Source organism: Strix uralensis, chromosome 7, assembly GCF_047716275.1.
Source record: "Strix uralensis isolate ZFMK-TIS-50842 chromosome 7, bStrUra1, whole genome shotgun sequence".
NCBI lineage: Eukaryota > Metazoa > Chordata > Aves > Strigiformes > Strigidae > Strix > Strix uralensis.
The window spans coordinates 18,132,719-18,148,117 of NC_133978.1; the positions used below are offsets into that span (position 1 = coordinate 18,132,719).

Sequence of the window (15,399 nt, forward strand, 5' to 3'; positions counted from 1 at the left end):
TGGTACAATAAGGAAACAAGGACCTTTGACATAAGCAGGGCTGGATCATCCATGCGTGGGCTGTCTTCTGTTTGCTCAGATCTACTTCCTATAGAAGTGCAGTCACCATAGATATAAATGCATCCTTGTGCCCAGTAGACAGACTATTGCAGTAAGAAGCCAAACACCAGAACAGGACATGAGGGGGCAGTAAGCACACTACTACTACCTGGATTTATCCCAGCGACAGCCAAGGGAAAGGTAAAAACCTGTACCCCAATGCTCAGGGGTGAAAGGTTTCCATGCCCATCCCAAAATAGTTCCAGACAAACTTCCTGGTTTTGAATGACTGCAGTGCACAAGAGGCAGATTTAAGAGTATACTACACCAAGCTGAACCATGTGAAGAGTGCAAGGTTCATTGAAACAATCTGGAGAATTTCTACAGCACAGCAAGAACATAAATGTTCAAGTTACTCAGTAACTTGCAAAATTCAGGGCATCATAATCTCATGTGAAAGGTTTTTTTATTTATGAAAGCATAATTAAGTCTCCTTGCAATATGCACACGGACAACCCCTAGTCCAGCTGTACCAGGCAGGAATGCAATGCTACAGTTCACACAAACAAGATGCACAGCCATGCTCAGGTCATTGGTTATCTCAAGTGTTTTTATTTTATTCAGAATGACACCTGAGGAAAGGCTGGCTAGCACTCAAAGTTATCATTAAGGCTTTTTACATGTTCTAACAAAATGGAGCTATTTAAACTACCAACATTCCTTACCACAAAACTCCAATTACACCACCAGCTTCTGTAACACAGTTGAAAAGAAAGTTTGAAAGCCGTTTTTATAAGCCTCACTTGAGAGATGTCAATAGACACTGAACTTCCTTTTCATGCTCAAAGTAGTGATTTATGACAGAATATTTTAGGAAAACTCACATTTTCACAATTGTCTTAACTACTGCAGAGCCCTTTTATTTCTCCAGTTGCCTATCAGCATTATAACAAATGAAACTACTTAAGGTTAAAAGGCTGAGGACTAGTGAAGTGATGCACAGGAAAACAGTAAAATGAATCGGTTCAAGCTTTCCCTTACTAATTTGTATGAAGAGTTGAAGAGAAGCTCTGCAATATCTGCTTTTATTTCACTTGCCCATTTTGTGCCCTCAGGAAAAACAGCTAGAGGTGAGCAGCAGGTAGTGAAGTAACAGTTAGAGTAGCTGTTTCTAAAAAAAAAAAAAAAAACAAAACCCAAAACAAAAAACCAACCAAACCACCACCCACAAAAAAATACAAACTACTACCATAAAAAACTGTCAGACTACTAGACCACTACAGCCCTATTGAAAGCTTCCAAAAAATGAGAAACAGTGTTGCAGCTATGCTGGTTTAAGGATGCAAACAAGGCATCATTCATAAATAAAAGACAAAAGTCCTTTATTTGCCCAGGTGCTATAGCTGGACAATGCATACAGACACACAGCATTTATTCTTCTTTCAGAAGCCTGGACACACTTTGTGAGGCACAAAAGATGGTTATACTGAAAAGAACCCGTACTAAAATTCAAATGTCTGCCTGCACAGTCTCTACCTTTAAGTGGTCTAGCACATAAGAACACTTCAAACTAAAAATACAGTTTTCGAACATTAATATGCAATAAGAGTGCCAAAAATTGCACCTTACATGCTTCTTCCATCACCAAGTAGTGGAAGTGCTCCTCAGAAAAGGACGTTTAGTGAGAACATCAATAAAGGTACTCCAAAGCACAAATGCTGCCAAACTTTCGCTTTGCCATGTAACAAAACTAGTCGAATACACTAGCAAGCCTGCTCAAGAGCCTGAGCTGGAAGCTTAAGCTCTGCTCCACCTTCTGCAAAGAAGGTGGCTCAGCTATTCCACAGCTAAAGCCTGAACACAGGCTGTTTACAACAGAGTACTTGAGAATTTGACTATGAGGGCAATAGTGCAAGATTGGAACAAGACCTCGAACAAATCACTAGGACTTTTATGAGGGTTAAGTCTAATCCAGCATGAACCAAACACAGCTTGCAAACCAGAGATAAAGCTTCCTGATCATAAGCTAGCCACCTGCTCTGTAAAAGAGGCTGCTGTGAACTACAGACTGCACAACTAAGTATCAAGATACCCTTCTCAGCCATGAGACTGTAAGGAGTAGGCTCCAGGCACTCCCTTGAACTCAATAAATCCCTATTCTTAAATGTAAGCACTGTAACTACATGTATTTAATATATTCCACGTTTAAAGCATTCAAAGCTAGTTATATTTGACCTTAAGGGATGTTATGCTCAGGGACCAAATATCCCTCATATTTCTATTCTCTTAATTCTATCCTGGAAAAACATGAGAGAGTTTTTCCATTATTCTGCATGTTTCTGGACTTAAATGTCTATCTGCCAAGATTTATTAGTCAAAAGGAAAGCAAAATCGGATGTATTTTCCTTCATCTCCACTTAAATTAAGCCTTTATTTCGGTCACTGTAAGCAGAAACCTCACAGCAGCTTGGATAAAAGCAGGCTGTTATACCATTACACTGTTATGTTCAATTGCAGAGATACATCTCACTTCATACAAATAAGCAAAAGGTGTGTTTGTGGTGAGGTTTTTCACTCCTTGGCCAAAAGCATCAAGGAGCAGTTCTTAAATGTCTCAGTATGCCAAGTACATCATTCTGCACTCTTTGCATCAGGAGGCCAACTAGTAATGCAGTAAATCTTGCCCATGGAACGCAGGGGGAATTAAACCATTGTGTCACGACAAGTCTTACCTGACAGAAAAGCACATTCAACTTGCTTGAGGAATCCAACTGTTCAGTGAAAACCACCTATATTCAGTGTTGTCAGGGGCGGGGAAGAGGGTGAGGGGGTGGTGTCCTTAATTGCACAAAGGTATAGAGCACTACTTCTTGGATTATTTTAAGCTAAAACTTAACTGAGCACTACCCTCGTATCTTAACTCTTAAAATATCTGAGGCACAAGTATGTGTGTGTACTTGCTTTATTCATAATTTGTCTTGGGATACCAAACGTACTTCTACTTCAGGTGATTTAACAAAATTGTTGACCTCATTTCAAAACATCCACTGATCCATTTTTCATTCAATGGCAATATCAAATGTTAAAAGGAACATAAAAACAAACATGCACACAATTGTACAGTTTTCATAAATGTCTATTTCATTATTTGTGGGTAGCGCATTAAACAGTTAAATACATTTAAATAATGTTTAAGTGACTGCACTAATGCAGAATTTTAACTAGATGGGTAACCAATTTAACTAGAAACCAGCTAACAAGTAACTGTCTAAATACTCCAAATACAGCTCTTGTTCTAGGTCATCCTTCTTGGGAAAAAAAGCCTGCTGGTCACATTGGAAATACATTTTAAGGCCAAATTCTTCTGATATCCCTTCTCTGCAGCAGTTTCTTTGCCTTTTTAAGCCTCCAATTCCAGGCCAAGACCAAGTTTATGGCCACCAGCATTGATGCTCTTTCCATCTATCAGGGCAGACAGCGTAAGCTTCACACCTGTAAAATTTTTAAACAGCACGTTTAGAACATACAAGCAGAGTATCTTTCATGCAACTCAACCTCCATCATTACAAGTCCCAGTTGTAGCTCCTTTTCCATGTCATTACTTTCCTCTAACGATTTCTACACAAAAATACATTTACCCATTAAATCTATTGAAGCCTATAGTCATGTGAATCAAGCTAGATGCTTTTTGTAAATACCACCACGTTATAGAGTGGATATACGAAGTCTCTAATTGCTAAGTACACAAGAGTTCTCCTTTTCTACATTAAGGTGTGCAAAGGAGGAAAATTACGCACAGTAAGACAGACACTTGTACCAAGGAAGATGGAATGAAACTACGATTTTTATGGTTTTCAAGTAAGGAACTAACCAATGGTAATATAGCATTAACAGGTCTTTTCCATATTTAAGCAGAACAAGTTCAGTTCTGGAGGTTTTTTTACTAAGTATGAAGAGCAGGAAGTATGTTCTTTGATGATTAATCATTATTTCAAGACCTGCTATCATTCAATATGATATGACTGGAGAAAGCTATGCCAAAGAAAGACTGCTTTGCTCAGCCTAAAGCTAAGCTATCAAAACACAATACAGTCCATTCCTACACAAATCAATGAGGAGTGATGCAGAAATACTATTAGATACAGTGGAATTTGTCTTGTTTAGATAAAGGTTTAATGTCCAACATAAGCTCCTATAAAACACCTACTTTGCCTTCAAGACAAAATTATTCTGAAGAAGCGAAATAGTTGCATATAAATGCAAGATGTCCAAGATTTTCTTTGTGATGCATAAAAGGGATGTATGTGACATAATTCATGTGATAACCCTTACCTGGCCTCAGGGTTTGGGTGTAACCCACTCCGACTAGACTAGAATTGTTCACTTTTGCCTGAAAAAAACCCAAGACAAAAGCAATTGAAATGTTGGAACTGATCAGTTCTTTGTTATCATTCAGAAGCTAGAATAACTATGGCAAAACTGCCACTATCAACTTAATCAAGTTTTACTTGTCCTTTCAGTATCTCTGTGCTTACTGGATTCTTGCCAGCTATGGCCTTGCCCCCCAACTTACAGGTGAAGTAGTAACATATTTAAGAGCAGACAGAATGTAAGGGCAGGGAGTACTGTTATTGGAACATAATTTGGCAGGTGAACTTCCCCACTTTCCCCTTTTCAGGTGGCCATGGCAATTTACCACCAGTGTCCCAAAACAAGCCACTTCAGAAGAATCCTCCGTGTTCATACTATTACAAAAGAACTAGTATCTTGCAGGTCCAATCAGTCAAGCAGCAAACATTTCATAATATCATCATAAACAATATGTGCAAAATTATTTATCTTGCTTGGCATCACTTCCTCTATAGGCTGATTCCCACAATCCAGGTTCAGTTCTATACTTTGTAACACAGAAAACTTTTCTGCATATCGCCTTTTTAAACAGTATCACCAGACTTCTCACCATGAGAACGTGACGGAGCTCCCAAAAACTGGTTTTGAAGAAATTCTGTAAACTTATGGAACTAGACATGAGGGGTTTTTTTTTTGTTTTTTTTTAAATAAATACATCGAGTCCTCTAGAGTAGCACAACATTTGACAGTCCGATTCTAAAAGAGTTTGCTGCATGCAACATTATAGAATTTAAATACTGCTGGTTTAATTATAACTGCCTGGATTGTAAGAGTAATTCCTACAAGACTTCCTGACCTATTACCTTCTTTTGCACTGAAAGTAACACTGTGCTTTGCATAACCCTTTTGGTTAGAGCCATACTTACAGAGATAGAAGCAGTGGAATCCAACTTGTATTTAGCCGCAATGCCAAAGCGAGTGCTGTTGCTACCTGCTGTCCAGGCCAGGTTTACAGCAGTTTCAAGATTGTCGCTCACTTTCTGGTAAATTGACCCACCAAATTCTGAACCATCATTGCTGCACAAATTAAGAAAAAAGTTAGTTTCCTATATTTACATAGTCCCAACGGTTGGGTTGTTGGTTTTTGGTGTGGTTTTTTTTTTTTTTTTTTTTTAACTACTTCAAATTTTTATTCAAATGAGAATTCCAAAAGTTTCAGTTGTTTCACATTTTTCAATAGGAGAAGGGAAGATGAACAAAGGCTTCAAGGCAAAATAAAACTGCAGTAATTCATGGGAAAAAAAGATATTTGAGTGCTACAGCTAATTCTCACACTAATGTTGAACCAAGTACTTGAATGTAATTCCAGATCACACCCTTACAAAACAGATGAATGTTAACAGTTCGGAAACAGGCATTCTGAATTCTATGATTACTGAATACATATATTCCTAAAGAATTAGATGACCTTTCTAAAGATCTGTTGCAATGTTTGACATAAGTAAACTGAAATGGAATTCTCACAGCCCAGACTATACAAGTGTTTTGCAGCTTCCTCCCATACCCCTCGACCTCTATAAACCCTGATACAATACCCATCCTCCCCCTCCAAAAGGGCAAACTTCTACCTCAAAAATCAGATAAGTTATTTCCTAATTAAATGCACTGGAACACCACCAATTTTTATTAACTTATATTGAAAACACCATGTTCTTCAGTAGGTTTTGATCAGCTTGCTCTGAAGAGCATTTAAGATCTAAATGCAGCAAGTCTGAAAGAAGTTCATAAACAAGATGTCTTACACTTTAGTTACACACTCTAAGTGCTTCATGCACTCATCGTCCCAGACAGGCAAGAAGATGAACCTACTCAAGAAGTCCAAAAATAAAGCTCTAGTCTTGCTCCAGAAACTACTACTGGCCTACTTAAACAGCCTGACACTAATCACTACCTCTAACTAATTTAAGGGCAGTAGATTTGAGTCAGATACAATTCACGGTAACCAGAAAGCTGGAAAAACGGTTACGATCAGCTCTGCATAACTGAACTACTGCACTTCTCATTTGGATGTACTTCGCTGTTTGCTAAGCTGTAGCATATACCATGCTCTAAGCGCTAACAAGCCAGGAGTATTTACTGTTTTGAAAGAGAGATACAAAGTAACACTTAGCATTTAGCTAAGAGTTTCCTGTTGAAAAATGCACTCCACCTAATGGCCTTGCAAGCATTTGTATTCTGACTAGAGAGAAAGGTAGAAAAAGCCTGCTTCTGTAAATCTGGACACAATTTTCAGTACTTACACATTAGTGTGCAGTTGGAAGTCTCCAGTCTTGTAACCCACAGAGAAGTTATTTCTTGTCAATTTTGATTTGGCACTATCGAAAGTCATCTGATAGCCAGCAAGCCAGCCTTCATAACCAAAGACAGCTGAACCATGGATTGCAGGTCCAGCAAAATCAAAGTCAACATCACAACCTAGGTTTAGGCATTCACGTTTATAAGCTGACTTAATTTTACCACTTTTCTTTCTGAAACAGAGAAACAGTTATCTTAAGACAAAGCTTGATCCTCCTCAATGAACTGTCAAATTCGAGCCATATGACTCCACACAATGTATCTAAATGCCATGCACATACATCCTCTAGACTGGCCCATCAAGTAAGTACAGGGCTACTGCAAACAGGCATTTTGTGACGAACACAGAGACATTTTCATGCCTCTCGTAATCTTACAGGTATTTCTATCCCAAAAAATAAGCAAAGTGAACTGTTGTGAAATGTCCAATACTAAGCCCATAGAATAAGATGTGATGGTAAAGAGCAGAAGCCTTTAGCACTGGGATTTCTTCATTTGGATCAATAGCAAACCATGTAAGTGTCAATACAACAGACCGGATGAACATTTACTGATCATGGGGTGTTCTTACTGCCCTAAATAAGGTGAAAAGGCTAATAATTCTTACCCTGTATTTGGTGAGAAAGTTGTATCAAATGTCAACTTCAAACCTTTGGCAATCTAATTGAAGGGGGAGAAGATAAGATAAAGCTATAAATTCAGTTCTGCTAGCTCAGTAACACAAATAAATACTCTCTTAATCTATTACCTGATCTTCAATTGCAATTTCTGTTCCCAGAGTGTTATCTGTGTTCCATTTTTCTGTGAAAGTCAGCCCATACTCAGCCCACTTGTATTTGGTCTCCAAGCTTCCATTCACTTTTCCAGTGTCTGTGTTCGATGAACCAGATGTTGTGAATTCCTAAAAAGGACAGTGTCCATGTTATACAGAAAATACATGTGATCCTGAAAGCATCACACAGTGCCAAAAGAGAAAAGACTTTTCTTCAGCAAACTCTAAGATCTTGTTATTCTATGCAGCAATTTTAACATTAGACAACTTGTGGGGGGAGGCGGGGGAAAGACACAGACAAGAAGTCCTAAACAATTCATGCCCACAGAGGCCTCCTCCCACTCCCCATCTCAATTGCAGTGTTTCTGCCACTATTACAAAATGTACAGGTTTGCAACATATTTCAGAAGCAAGACAGTAGTTACTGTAAGTATTCTCCTTAAAAGCAGAAACAGATTCCTGAAATATAAGGTTAATCTGACACTCCTAATGAGCAAATTAAAAATGAAACCAAGAGCCCTAAGGCACATAACGCAACTCCAGCAAAATTCTTTAAGGATCACATATATATTTTCATTATTCCAGTCAACCACCTCTAAAGATAAATTATGTACAACTGTAAAATGTCATAGAATGTCATTGTTTTTCAAATTAGGGGTGGGGCAGGTGGTGGTTTGGGTTTTTGGGGGGGTGGGGGTTGCTTTTTGAGAGAGTTCTTAGTCTAACCAATGCAGCAGACTTTCACACAAGCCATAGGTACATGCGTTTTTACTGACATCTATAAAATTCCTCTTCCCCTGTCAGGTTTAATGACACACTGGAGGAACATTCATGTTTGAATTGTGAACTAAGGCAACGTTTAATTGTATGCTTCTGATAAAGTATTACTTAGAATTCTTGAAACAATTTAGAAGTTAGCACTATCACTCACATCTCCTTATTAAACTAAGTAGTCTTTGATGTCTCTATTTGGTTACTCACAATGACAGAATGAATAAATTCTGTGTTCCACTACTCAGAAACTAAAGGCAATATCTGGTAGAAGTGGAAGTTTGGTTTGCAAATATATGTTAAAAAGCTCTTTCCACTGAAATGTTATTGCCCTCATGATTTTAAAAGTTTATTATTTCAACATTTTAAAGCATATAAATAAAAATTTTTATCTCTGACTTCCTCCACGCAGAGTATTACTTTTCAGATTGACTCCTCACACTCACCTCCCCCAGAAGGAAACACGGATTTGAAATCACAAATCCCTAAGCATTCATATTCTCACAGTCCAAAACCTACCACACATCACAAGCGCCCACTGTTCTTTAATGGTGGCTGATCAAATTTAACCATGGCCAAGACATCTACTTGTATTATGTTAGTGAACCACTAAACCATCTTCACAGTTGCATAATTCTAGTGAGGCCTATTTCCTAGCAAGTGACAGGGACTATGCAACTTCAAGTCCAAATAACTTTCAGCTTTAACTTCTTGCTTTGTGCTATTCCTAGTGCACACGGCATATCTGACCGCAACCATTGTGGTAATAGCTTTAGGAGCAGCAAATTATTACATTATCTCTTATCTCTGCTTTAAAGCATCTGCAGTACATACATGCCAACGCTTTCTCCTCCTGGGAAGGATGCCTAATAACTGATATGGGATTCACATGAGGGCTTGGATTTTTCAGAGTAATACAGGTAGTCCTCAAAAGAAACAGGCTAAAATAAGAATAGCTACACCTATAATAGGGTTCTTGCAAACTGTGCTTCAGTGGAGATACAGACTTCTAGAAAAGACACAACATATAACCCACACACCTTGTTTCTAACAGCCAGTTACACTCTTAAAGCTTCCAGTTATGGAAAAAAAAATAATATACCTTTCTATCTTGCAAAGTCTACTCTAGAGATAGAGAAGTTACAGGAGGCACTGCTTGCATGACCAAGACATCTTGCACAAAACATTACTGCAGCACTCTAATACCTTTAAAGAGGAGCCAAAGACTCAATGTGCTAATTCACTGCCAACTACTTCACACAAGCATCGAGATGCCACAAATTTCCTCCAAGTAGTATCACAAGGTACTTTAGAAATAATTTCTGTGTACTATGATTGATACATTAAAATACTTCAAAAATGTGTCAGCTATTTGTTCACCTTCAGACATTAAGGTGAGGGACAACTAATAAACTAAACAGTGCGATAGGATACCCCATTACATTCAGATGTTTAGGGACTTCTGAAATGGTTTTACACCAAAAGTTTATCATTCATATAACCTATAAACTATTCAACAGCATACGGAAGGTGTCCTTTCTAATTAAATATCAGAACATATCCAGAAAAAAAAAAAAATAATGAAAGGTATTTAAACTCACCACTCCGCTTGCAGATTTTGTTTTCACATCCAGTTTCACCAACCCAAAACCTTAACAAACAGAAGACAAAGTTACACCAATAGGCTTTAACTGAGACCATGCACATTTTCCAAGCAGTCTCGGCAGTGTGCCATATATATACAGATATAATAAAAATAAGGCTGACTTCAGTAACACTCAAATTTTAGATGCCACAGTGGGTAGAGGAGGCCACTGTGGAGCAAGCCAGGAGTTCTATTCTATCATCACCACATCGAAAGTGGAGAATAATCTCTCAGTTGTACACTGTACATTTAACTACTTTAAAACTGAAGTCACTGGGAAATACACAGCCACTGGAACTGTCATGTAAGTAGGTTTTATAGGAGTGTCAATTCACACTGTTACCCTTAGAGCTGAGTGACAGTCTTGGTGAAAGAGCCCCCACGTGCATTCCCAAAGACCAAAAACAAACAGCACTGTAACAAAGCAGAATTCAACTATGCAACTGCCTGGTATTAAAGCATTTTAAAATGTTAAAGGATTCTTTATCCCAACAGCTATTCCTCTTTCTATTTCAAAAAAGGCTGTAATGTTACAGTGGTATATATCCCTCCCTTTCTGTATCAACAAATGTAGTGGCACAGATTGGTAAACAAAGTGTACTCCTAAGTTAAATTACACTTGATGCTTACATTCTTGCATATTGTACACCTGACATTTATGTGTCTAAAGCAGTAAGATTTAACAGATTTCACATCAAAACAGCCCACAAAAAGCCTCTAGTGATCTGTTAGTTGATGGCAATAATATAAAAGCAACACACCTTCCCCCTCCTCAAACACAAGCATTTGAGCATTCAATTTTACATACAGGCTTAAAAAGGCAATTCATTGATGCACCACAGACAAAATGTTTTATAAAAGGTACTATTCTTACCATATCCTTTATTGAAGATATCTCTGGCAGATTTGCCAAGGTCTACATATGATGGAGGAATCGCCATTGGAGCTGAAAGGTAACGGGCTCATTAATAGTGAACCTTTTATCAGTGTGAGCACAAAGAAAATGCTACCATAACTCTTTGAAGATACTCTTTAAGGTAGATTCATATATGAAGACAGGTAATAGACAGATGGCTCAAACAATCACAGTATTCTGTGAAACACCTACAGATTTTCAGCGATGGTCACTGTGAATACTAAATGCTTTCTCAGCTTAGGTAATCTGCTTGTAGAGAAAAGGCATTGCAAGACCACCCAGTTCCTGATTTTTCAAGTAGATTTCTCCATACATTTTTAATTACCAGAAATCAACTAATAGCTCACATTTCCAGAGTTGGCAGTTACCACCAAAAACCAGGAAACTGTAAATCTGAAAGACTATAACGCAGACAGTTACTTCCTGCAGTTCCACAAAGTCAAATTTGACAGATGCTCATGAAAATTACCTGAAAGGACCTGCAAAGTCATTTTCAAAATGTAAAAAGAGTGCATATCTGCTTTGCAACATCATTTGCCCCATTTTTTTAAATGGTACACATACAATTTAAAAAGGAACATCTAATACCATTAACTAGTAATAAATCTGATTAAGTTCCCCGCCTCCATTAACACACAAGAGTTTATATTTGGGGAGTTGTCTTGCTCATTTAAAACAAAGTGGTAGGAGTCCTAGGTGAGTGACAAAAGCTCTCTTTAAAAGTCCCTTTCTCAGATGGGGAGCCTCTGGCAATCTCACTGTTAAAGAATCTGTCATTCAAGACTAGCTATGACCCAGCCTCCCTGGCCCAAAGGACAGATACCAGCCTAAGGTCTCACACAGGCCTGTATGGTTTCTCCTCCCAGTGAAGATACACTCTATCTGTACCTTCCTTCAGTGACTGTTTTCCCACGATTTCAATAGCAAATGGCCACTGTTACAGAGGCACTGTATTTTAACACTTTAAAATACAGAAAACAGAGCATATTTCAAAGAGTTAACTCCCCCCATGCTGTAAAAGTGGGGAAAAAAAAAAGGGGGGGGGGGGGGGGGAAGAACAATGAAACTAACTAGATAGAGCACCATTAAAAGGCTAAACACAAGCAAACAAAAATCTTATCTTTTCAAAATGATTGGTCACATTTGTTTTGCAGAGAAAGTCAGATTAACATAATTGACTGTTTATCTTGCTCATTTGGGGTTTTTTGTTGTTTTTGTTTAAGTAAATGGAAAAATATCTTCAGTTACCTTTCAACTGAAAGCACAAAAGATAACTTTCATTTTTATATAGTACTTTTATCCAATACTTAAATTTTCAACACCTGGCTATAGAATTGTTTATCTTGCAGAGATCTGCAGAAGATAAGTGTATTCCATAATATGGAATCAAGGCAAGCTCCCCCCCCCCCCCCCCTTAAAGTTTCTTTCCATCTTTTCATGGCCTTATCTACTATAAAAGGAAAACTTTCCTGGAACACTCGATTCAGAAAGAATTCCTTTAGGGCACCATTCCACTAAACAGACTGTTGTTTCAGAATAGCATCCATATAAAAAACACCACCAAATTACACCTGCCATATACAGCCTAATTGTATGAACTGCTATTTAAAAAAAAATATTTTAGCAATCATTGGTAAGGCATAGGACTGCTTCTTATCTTTTTACAATTTCTAATGCAGTCTTCCAGAGTACCTTACTCCACTTCCCTAAGCCGTAAGAAGATAACTTCAACCTCCTCTGCACAACAACATTTACATTTATAGTTTAATGAAAAAAAAATTTTAAAACCCCTTCATTAGTAACAACTTGTAAACTCTACAAGCAGGTCACTACAACAAGACATGCGTGACTTGTTCAAGAACGTAAAACAAGTCTGTTTTTCCAGAGTTAAACTAAAAAAAAAAAAGACATGAAAATGACTTAGAGCCTTTGAAGCTTAAAAAGGCCTAGCCCAAGTTCAAGTCCATAATAAATAAGAAAATATAAATAAATAAGAAAAAAAATTCTACAGCAGGACAGATACTAACCCCAGTGACATGAGATTAAATGGATCCTATTATTTATTTGATAAAAATAAACAGGTGGTAGACCAAATTATGAGAAAGTGTTGGAACACTGCTCTTCCTCCTCTAAATTTCTGCTGTACAGCAACTGTACAATTGAGTAGCAGTTTAAAATAATTTAGAGAAGGTTTAGCTATGTATTTTTCTTCTAATGAACAGTTCTCACTTCCAACTAGCATCTTCAGAAGAATAATTATTTCTGGTTTTAAAGTTTTATACTAGCCTTTAGAACAAACAGGCTTTTACAGTATAAATATATAAATGAGCTTTTCACTTTTGTTTTCAATGTTCCCAATCTGACTAGACAACAATTACAGACAAGAGATTTATGCTAAGCAGTAATGTCCTGAGAAGTTACCAAGCTGGTATCTATGTCTAAATTCAAAGGATTACTACAGTAAAAAGGATGTTGCCATTTTATCTGGCCTAGGTAGGCATCCTTCCCATTGCAAGGAAGCCAAACAGTATTTGTCAGACATTCCAGCCTACAGCCAAATTTTGTGATAAAAAGTTAAAAAAGAGTACAACTGTCACACTGCTGTTCTAATGCTATACTAACAGGAATGGATGAGGACAAAAGGGGAAACCAAGAGTTAATTTTGGGTATATTAAATACCTGATAAGCCAGTGCCATCATCAGAATGCTCATTAAATGAAAACAGGGCAAAAAAAAAAAAAAAAAAAATCATTCTCATGTCCTCCAATGTTAGCAAGTTACCTAGGTTTACAAATTCTTATAATCAGAAGTAATTTTCTTCAACCCTATTTTGAAGTGTCTTTCACTTAAAAACTAATTAGAAGTAACTAAATAAGTACCATTTAACAAGAGGTTTGTTGTGAAAGCAACTATCAGATAATCTTACTCCTCATTTCAAAAACACAGAATCTACTTGAATCAAGTGGGAGCTCCATCCTGATCTTTGTTTCATGCCTCCTAAAAGAAGTTTAATTAATCTGTTACTCAAAAGCAACAAGCATGTGTCCTTCTTCTGTAAAAAAAAAAATCATCCCAAGAACAGGAAAATGTATTCATGTTATCAGAATTATTACATCAGTTGTCCTTCGAGGTAGTATATCAAAACTCTCTCAGAACCTACAATTGAAGGAATGCCAAAGACTTCTGTAAAGATGTCTAACAATTTTAAGATCTCAGGATATTGAAGATCAGGCTATAATAAAACCACTTAAGTGCTCATATAATTTTTTTAAAAAATGGCAATCACTACACTGAAATTGTATTCCAGCAGTGTAAACAGCAACAGAGAAATTGATAATATTCAAAAAATACTTTGCTAAAATACATTGGACACACGCTGACTTTTAGACTTACACTGCTACTAAAGCTTAAAGAAAAAACACCACCTCATCACCCTTGTTTCAGCTCTCTCCCTACTGACATCTCTCAGGTGGGCACACTAGTCTAGTAGCCATAGCTAGGCCGATTTAGAGACTCTACGGAGAAGGGAAAGAAAATTAAACATCTGAAAATAACAGCGTGTTCAGAAACCGAAAGCAGACGTAAAGCAGAACCTCCCAGAAAAGAAGGACACCGAAAGGGAACACGGGGATGCGAAGAGCCAGGCCGGGACGCAGGGGGAGGCGGCACACCGTACCAGGGAAGGGCCCGGGCGGCGGCGCCCAGCGCCAGGTCCTTGCCCCGCGCCCAGGCCGCCCGCTGCCGCCAGGCCCGCCGCCAGGGCCAGCGGCGCCCGCTGCCGCCGCAAGGTGAACTCCTCCACGCGGCCATCTTGGGCATCCCGGCCTGACCCCCTCCCGCCGCCCCTTATGTAACCGCGGCCCGGGCCGGGCTCGCACGCCGAGGAGGGCGCGGCGCCTGCGGAGGCCGCGGCGGGAGGCGGTAAGGGGCAACGCGTGCGGAGAAACAGCCCCCCACAGCCCCCTGCCGGCCGCCGCCGCCCCGCCCGCCCGTCCGTCCGTGCCGTGAGCCTGGGCGCTGGGGAAGACGCCGCCGGCCCCACGCGGTCCCCGGCCCCACTCGCCACCCCTCCGCCCGCTCGCACACGGGCGAGCCCCGCCCGCCTCCCCTGCTCCCGCGGGGCCGGTTGCAGCCCAGGCCGGCACCTGGCTAACGCGGGAGGGCGGCGGGGCCGGGCGGAGCGAGGCCGGGGGCGCAGGCGGGTCTCGCCGTGAGGAGGCCGCGCTGCTGCAGCCGCTGGCACTGGAGGGCGAACTGAAGGAGACACCGATCCGCCCGCCCGCCGCCGCCGCACAGGACCCCAACGAGCCGGGGCCGCCCCGCCCGCCGCCTCCCCCCGCCTCCCCCCCGCCGCCCGCCGCACCGCGCCGCCGTCCGGCCTGCGGGAGGCGTCGCCGCCCGGGGCCCAGAGCCGGGGGGCGGCGGGAGACGCCGCAGCCCCGAGCGAGGAGGCGGGTAGGGGCGCCGCGGTCCGGCAGGCGCTCGGTGGGGCAGCCCCGACGGCGAAGAGGGGTCCTGCGGTGGCGGGCGGGGCTTGCGGTGGCGGGCGGG

At 40.1% G+C, this 15,399-nt stretch overlaps 1 protein-coding gene across 1 annotated transcript; it reads right to left on the reverse strand.

The window, feature by feature from the left end:
* Positions 1-631: 631 nt before the first annotated feature.
* On the reverse strand, positions 632-15,152 carry VDAC2 (voltage dependent anion channel 2). The gene is made up of 9 exons (XM_074874571.1): positions 14,994-15,152; positions 10,807-10,878; positions 9,889-9,938; positions 7,493-7,645; positions 7,352-7,404; positions 6,690-6,917; positions 5,316-5,466; positions 4,372-4,429; positions 632-3,531 (listed from the first exon to the last, which is right to left on the reverse strand). Exons 2-9 carry the CDS (start codon positions 10,871-10,873, stop codon positions 3,440-3,442), a joined length of 852 nt encoding a protein of 283 aa, XP_074730672.1. The 5' UTR covers positions 10,874-10,878; positions 14,994-15,152; the 3' UTR covers positions 632-3,439.
* Positions 15,153-15,399: the final 247 nt, after the last annotated feature.